Source organism: Lactuca sativa, chromosome 5 (assembly GCF_002870075.4).
Source record: "Lactuca sativa cultivar Salinas chromosome 5, Lsat_Salinas_v11, whole genome shotgun sequence".
Classification (NCBI taxonomy): domain Eukaryota; kingdom Viridiplantae; phylum Streptophyta; class Magnoliopsida; order Asterales; family Asteraceae; genus Lactuca; species Lactuca sativa.
The window spans coordinates 187,830,661-187,838,414 of record NC_056627.2 but is presented as its reverse complement, the minus strand read 5'-3'; the positions used below and the strand labels follow the sequence as shown (position 1 = coordinate 187,838,414).

Genomic DNA, 7,754 nt, shown 5'->3' with positions numbered 1-7,754 from the left:
TTGACTTGTTTCAAGTGTGGGAAGCATGGGCATTATGCCAATGAGTGTAAATTCAACAAAAGGGTGTGTTACGAATGTAACAAGGAAGGGCACTTCAAGCAAGATTGCCCAAAGAAAGAAGGGGCTACAAAGCCAAACATTCCGCCAAAACCGAAGGCAAGAGCATTCCATATGATCCTGGACGAAGCAGATGACAATGCGAGGATTCAGGAGTGATGGCTTGACATCCAAGGATCGAGTTATAAATAGAATCGTATGATGTAGCCTGTTTGAGGCATAGTCTAGGGTGAACTTGAACACCTATGTAATAGTTTCAAGAAATAATAAAATCTTCGTTTTGTTATCTGGTTAGTTAAATTGTTGTGCGATTTGTTGCATGGTGACTTGGGAAAACTGCGGGACAATACTTGGGACGAGTATGAGTAGGTGTGAATGGTAGTAGAGGCCTATACTACCGGAAGCACAGGAATCACAGTTGGATCAGGGAAAGTCACAAGGTTACCAAGAAGCTAGTAATTGATTTTGTTTTATTCAAGTGTGTCGTTACCATCGTTTCGGTAATGACTGAGAAGATTGTTGATATTCCGACCCTAGTGGTCATATCAAATTGAGTCCGACTACGATGATTATGTTGCGTGGTTCAGGGAACCAAGTTCGATGTAGCGTCCGACTTAAACCAATCAATTGAAATCAAAGCGATCAATAGATGTATCGCGTTCGTTGTTAAAGAAGTTGGTAGCTAGAAACGCTACATGTTAAAGTGTGATTATATCACATTAGAACATGAAGGAAGGCATAGTCTGTTTTAGAATTTAACTCTAAGAGACCTGAGTCTAAACGTGCATCACATGATGATAGCTCATAATTTGGATTCTAGCCTGAGGTAGAGAGCAGGTGCACGATCGAGTACTGCTTACAGTCAATGAGTCTAAGAGATAGACTTGAAGGAATATAGAAGTTATAATTATTACCTAGGATGAATAGATGACGTATGGAGTCATTATACGAGCCTGTTTCGTTGATGATTCCGGGACGTAATCATCCTAAAGGGGAGATAATTGTAACGCCTGCAGATCCGGGCTAGTCAATTTAGAGGCAATAGGGGTCGAAAACGACTTTTCGACAAAATATTATTTAGAATAAATAATCTTAACCAAGTTTTAAAGTATGTCTCAAGGTTTCCGTACATATAAAGAACGCCGAAATCCGAGTTATAACGAAGAAGTTATGGCCTGTCGAAGTTTTACGGCAAAACCGACACGGCACCGGGAAGCGTAAATAGTGAATTTATGATAGAGCGAGATTTAGCCTTAGCAATCTAAACAAAAGTTGTAGAATATGATAAACTAAGAGCGTCGATAAAAAGAACGCCCAAATCTGACTTCGTATGAGGAAGTTATGATTTTTCTAAGATTTAGCATAGGAGTGCACAGCCCGAAATCTGAATTTTAGATCGGTCGATTTTTAGCCGACAGGATCTAAATGAAAGTTGTAGTACTCGTAAATACCAACGCGTGGATATAAAGAACGTCGATAATAGAGCTCGTATGCGAAAGATATGGACGAAGCTTAGTCCCTACTTTTCGAGCGCGGCGAATTCGATATAGTTTTGTAAATCCGAGATAGAATGAGAATTATCCAACGAGGTCTAAATGAGATTTGAAGATCTCATTAATAGGAACTCAACGGTAAAAAGACATACAAAAATGGAACTCGTATGCGAAAGTTATGGCCGAAGCTTATTCTCTACTTTTCGAGCGCGGCGAATTCGATACAGTTTTGTAAATCCGAGATAGAATGAGAATTAGCTAACGAGGTCTAAATGAAAGTTGAAGATCTAATTAATAGGAACTCAACGGTAAAAAGACAGACAAAAACGGAGCTCGTATGCAAAAGTTACGGACGAAGCTTAGAGACTACTTTACTATAAAACTCCTATAAATACACGGGTGAACTCCTCATATTTTCTTCACACCATAAGCCTCTCTTTCTCTCTCTAACTTCTCTCTAGCCTCCCTAAACCCCTCCCAAGTTTAGGGAACCTCCCTATCACGAGAAGAAAGCCCCGGAGCGCCCGACGGCTCCGAGAAGAAAAGCTTTCGGCTCGGAAACGCTGCTCCAACGAAGCCCGGTTTTTAATAAAAACCCATTGTAAGTAAGTTACACCTATACTATATTTAATATAGCTTTTATTTAATTATAGTAACATTATTAGGACCTTAAAATAATTATTTGGGCTATTATTATGAGTTATATTGAGTGTTATTTAACGCTTATATAATAGTAATAATAGTTAGACTATTAATTAGTCGCGATTAACGTTAAAACTAAACTCTAGTGGTATTAATACAAGGTTTTGGTAAAGGAAAAATTGTTTTAAGAAGTAACGAAGAGCTGTCCGAGTGCCGAGTCACCACCTTACCAGGTGAGTGCATAGTTACTTTCAGCTTACACATAGATATGAAGTATTTTATATAAATTACATGTTGTGTGTGTATATTATCTGTATACTTGCTATCTATGCTGGATGAACGATTTATACATGTTTTCAATGATTTAAACTGTATATGTATTTTATATCTACGAAAATGTTGGGGTAAAATATGGGTAGATGTATTAGTTGGTGTGTGATAAAATGAAATAATGAGAGGCCTCGTTATAGCTGTTCTTGATGATCTAGTCATCTAGCGGAGTATAGATGACGACCACGAACTATTCTAGACAGTCCAGTGGAACACTAGCAGGCTCGCAACCTGTAGGTGTTTATTCGAACTGTGTGTTTATTCGAACTGTGTGTTCATTCGAACTGTGTGAACTGTGTGCTCACCAGGTACACTCCATCCCAATGATAGTCCTTTGACTAAGTCCCTTGTGTTAGATGTTTTAGGGACGTAATGTGAGGATAATGGGAATGGGTAATTGAGTTGATTGCTTGATGATTAAAAATAATAACTATATTATTGTGGGTTGAAAACCCTATGTGCTCACCAGGTTTCCCAACCTGACCCACTCAGTTTATTCATATCACAGGTGACGATATGAAGTGACATTACACTGAGAGATTTAAAGAGATGTAGATCACTAGTGTAAATAATTGTAAGTTCTGTTTATGCTTATGTTTCTGTATTAGCGATGACATCCCAAACGTTTTAAAATGAAATAAATACGTTTCTTCGAAAATGTTTTAATAACGTATTTACCATGTTTTTCTGGGAACAAATTCCGCAACATTTTTATAAAATGAAGTACTCTGATTTTTATAAAGCATAAACAAAATCGGTCTTTTCTAGCCGTGAAAATGGGGATGTCATATATATATATATATATATATATATATATATATATATATATATATATATATATATATATATATATATATATATATATATATCTTTACTAACTTATAAAAGAAATTCTACTATATCTATAAATAGATCCAATAAAATAATATTATTTTTTTAAGACGTTCAACTCTCTAAACATAAAGTACAACTAGTCATGAATAAAATAATATTAAATTTTAATCTGATTACCTTTGAAATCTTATCTCTTCCAAAAATTTGACCCGATCTTTTATCCAATTAAAATAAAATAAATAATCCATTATATAGGATATTTTATTTGTAATTTTTTTAAGCTTTATTTATTGTTTATGCCTTTTAATCGAAATTGACCAATCAGTTGTAAAATTAAATACTTTGTTTAATATTAAGTAAAAATATCTATGTATGATTTATGACTATTAGAAAATTAGTATTCCATTTGTTATTCATGTTCCATGAAATATGGTTGTATTAATTTTATTATTTTTCGATTTAAAACTTTAGATATTAAAGTGGTTAATAGGATATATCAGTTTAGACTTATCTGTATCAAGCAAACCGGGTTGTTAAGATTAACTTTGATTCTCTCTTTTATTAACTTTATCAATACTAATAAAGGAATAAGCAAGTCACTTCGTATGGATGTGTCCTGATTTCTAAAATGAAGGACTATAAACGTACACTACATACCAAAATATTTAGTTTCTTTTCTATTGCGAGGGTTATATTTATTTGTTGCAGTAAAACCGATCGATAATAATATCCATATGTTTTGTGTTACTTGAAATCTAACATGTTTCCGTATAGAACTTATTGCCGAATGAGAAACTATTTTTCGCCGCCGCTTTGCACGAGTCTACGGCTAGTATATATATATATATATATATATATATATATATATATATATATATATATATATATATATATATATATATATATATATATATATATAATATTAATATACAATCTCATATCTTAAGAAATACATTTATTTAATATTAATATACAATATATTATTTTTATATCTATATAGAGAGCTACGAGCGATGAATGAATTGAAACCGTCTTGAAGATCAGTTTGCTTTACATGAAGAAATCGGAGCGACCAAAGGCATTGAAACGCGAAGATGGGGTCGATTTTATCAGTAGCATGCCCGATGCTATTCTTGTTTTGATTCTATCACGTCTTTTTTTCACCAAAGAAACAATTCGAAGCAGCATCTTGTCCAGCCGATGGAGGTATTTGTGGACTGCGGTTCCCTCTATCCACATACATTACGAAGGAAAATTGAAAAAAAACGAATTCAAAGAGTTTCTATATTGGGTTTTTGTAAACAAATCTGTCGATTTGAATAGTTTTCGGTTATGCTGTTCAAATTACTACAGTATGTCGACGGTAGGGCGGTGGATTCATGCCGCCGTTACGAGAAATGTCAAACAACTTGAATTGACGCTTTGCCCTAACCAGAATTATGAAGATATTGAGATGCCCCATTGTCTTGTGACCAGCGGTTCGGTGGAGGTATTAGAGTTGAATTTGTCGCGACGTGGTCTAAAGTTACCCAATATTATGGGGTTCCCGAGCCTTAGGGTTCTTGAATTGGAATGTGTTGACTTATTGGAAGATGACAATTTGGTAAAACGTTTTCTAGAAAGCTGCCCATTGCTTGAGGAATTGAGTTTGGATGACTGCATCATAAATAAACTTGGTGTTCTTTGTATTTCATGTCTGAAGCTCAAGAAGCTAACCATATTTAACGGGAATGAAGATGAGGGCCTGTGTGGTAGCATTAAGGTTTCCTGCCCAAAACTTGTGCATTTGGATATAACAGGTCATTTAGCTTATAATTTGTACTTTGAATGTTTAAACTCCTTGAAGGAAGCTGCGATTGACCCTGAATTGGAAGGAAACATCAGATCTGTTTTGTTTCCTGGAATTTCTCAAGTGGAATCTTTGTTAACCGACATTTACTTCTTCAGTCAGGTACATGCTTATTTATTCTCTTTATGCACAACTCTTCATTCTGGTTAAAATAATTTGGAGTGTCGTTCTTGTAGTGTATTAATGCTGCACGTGATCCTTCTCTACCTAAATTGAAGACTCTGGTGCTAACCACAACAATTGATGCCTTCAATTTCAGTGAATTCATCCGAATTCTCAAATATTATCCGAAACTGGAGTCTCTCAAATTGGTCATCAAAAAGGTATTCTTTTTATGTATCACAACTGGGGACCTTTACCTATTATATGAAAAATCAATTCAGCAAATAAACATTTTTTTCAAGAATTCAAAACATTAGCTTTTTTTTTTTTTTTTTATATGATATAGCAATTTTATGGACGGGAAGAGTGGGAATTGCATGAAGGTGACAGAAAGAGAATCATGACTCCTGATCTGAAAAGTGCCGAGTTTTTTGAATTCAAGGGAGAAAAACCAAAACTAGTTTCGGATTGGGATGAAGTTAGATGTTTGGAAATGGTTTTTAGTTGGGGTAAGAAAGTTACTTTTTTTTATTAGAGACCGATTTTTCTTATGACAAACTGCGTAACCAATTCATGTTACATGGTAACTAGATTTCTTGGCTTGATTTGGATTTTTGCTTCATTTTTAAGTATTACCAGAAATACTTGTTTTGCTCTATAGTTCAGTTCATTTTCTGCTATAAAAAAAATATGTATGTATCCGCAACACCATCAATATGTAGACGAAGAAACATGTATGTAACCACATCAACATCAAATGTAACATCACTATGTAAAACCAACTGCCCCGTTTGACAATTGCAACACAACAAAAACAAATACATGTGTTATCCAGACATGTATATATGACATCATCGACATGTATGTATGTGTCTGACATATATATGTATGATAGGTATGTGTGTATGACAAAAACGAACTCACATTGTTTGCATGTGTGAAGAAACAATTGTAAGTTGTCAAGAGCAATGGACATGGAGGAGACTCGGTCACATGAGAAATTCGAGAATGTACATCCATAAAATATAATTTCAATTGAAGACGGGCCTATTGAATTAGTAAATATACAAGTTTCAGTTGAATGGGTTTATATTCTTATTGTAGTTTGAGGGTCTAAACATATAATTATACATCGATTTTGAAGGATAGAAAAACAATAGATTAGGCGACCATGTAACATGTACCAAAGGGCTTCTAGCCCCTTGGTATTAGGTGTTGCTCTCTTCTTGAGATTGAGGGTTCAACTCCCGCTTACCGCATGAGACATAGGTGGTATTAAGAATAATTAGAGAATATATCATATATATATATATATATATATATATATATATATATATATATATATATATATATATATATATATATATATATTGATGTCAAGTCCTGCAATGGAGGTTGATCTATTGATGTAGTTGATGATCCTTGTATTTCTTGAGAAGCCATAATCGATGATGTGATTAGGAATTAAGAGAATTAAGAATGGTGATGAATGATGATTGACGATCCTAGTGAATTGTGATCGATTAATCGTCTTTGATCGAGAAGACAAGAGACGACTCACGACAGGGGAGACTTTGATTGACGATCGGTTAGGGACTTAAGGGAATATCAAATACGTTTTGAGCCTTAAAAACAACAGCCCATTAGTCTTTTTTGGATTTAAACTTAAAAAGCTCATGTAAACCTTAAAATAAAATAGAAATGGCTAGGAAACTTCATCGAAACTTTAAGGAAACTTCGCAGAAACGTTTCCATGATATCCGATACTTCCAGGAAACGTTTCCAAGGAGTTTCCATGGAGTATCCGTTTCCATGGAGTTTTGAAAATGGAAACGGCAACCTTAGAGAAGTTTTCATGTATCATAGGTAAATATACAAGTTTCAGTTGAATGGGTTTATATTCTTATTGTAGTTTGAGGGTCTAAACATATAATTATACATCGATTTTGAAGGATAGAAAAACAATAAATTAGGCGACCATGTAACATGTACCAAAGGGCTTCTAGCCCCTTGGTATTAGGTGTTGCTCTCTTCTTGAGATTGAGGGTTCAACTTCCGTTTACCGCATGAGACATAGGTGGTATTAAGAATAATTAGAGAATATATCATATTTGCCGTTCAAAAAAAGTATTTTAACTAAAAAAAGATTTTTGAAGAGTCAATGGTGATCTTATGGAAAATCCAATGTAAGATGCTATTTTGGAGAAAAGAATTTTTTAATAATTCGTCGTAATCGAGAGCCACTTAGGGTTCGACTTTGGGAATTTTTATAGAAGTCAAAGTATGTTGTTATATTTGAGAAAAAAAGGGGAATAGAAAGGGGAATTCGTGTTGCTAAAAAAAGGGATATTAAATACTAAAAACGGTCTAGGGTTGGTATTTAATCGGTCTTAAAACGGTTCAATATTTTTTGTCAAGTGATATAATTAAATTGAATTTATCGCTTG

The 7,754-nt window shown here is 34.2% G+C and overlaps 1 protein-coding gene across 2 annotated transcripts; it reads left to right on the top strand.

Annotated features, from left to right (window-relative positions):
• The first annotated feature begins 3,081 nt into the window (after window positions 1–3,081).
• On the top strand, window positions 3,082–5,965 carry LOC111897241 (F-box/LRR-repeat protein 13). 2 transcript variants are annotated; one of them, XM_052764401.1, is made up of 5 exons: window positions 3,082–3,096; window positions 4,357–5,118; window positions 5,203–5,307; window positions 5,382–5,528; window positions 5,654–5,965. In XM_052764401.1, the coding sequence occupies exons 2-5, from the start codon at window positions 4,411–4,413 to the stop codon at window positions 5,840–5,842; spliced, it is 1,149 nt and encodes a 382-aa protein (XP_052620361.1). In that variant the 5' UTR covers window positions 3,082–3,096; window positions 4,357–4,410; the 3' UTR covers window positions 5,843–5,965. The 2 variants fall into 2 exon arrangements, with proteins under 2 accessions (XP_052620361.1, XP_023748967.1); XM_023893199.3 differs by lacking the exon at window positions 3,082–3,096 and having other exon boundaries at window positions 4,357–5,307.
• Window positions 5,966–7,754: the final 1,789 nt, after the last annotated feature.

Coding starts and splice junctions, on each gene's coding strand:
- LOC111897241 (XM_023893199.3), top strand. CDS start 4,411: ATGAAGAAATCGGAGCGACCAAAGGCATTGAAACGCGAAGATGGGGTC. Junction 5,308..5,381: donor ACATTTACTTCTTCAGTCAG/GTACATGCTTAT, acceptor TCGTTCTTGTAG/TGTATTAATGCTGCACGTGA. Junction 5,529..5,653: donor TCAAATTGGTCATCAAAAAG/GTATTCTTTTTA, acceptor TATATGATATAG/CAATTTTATGGACGGGAAGA.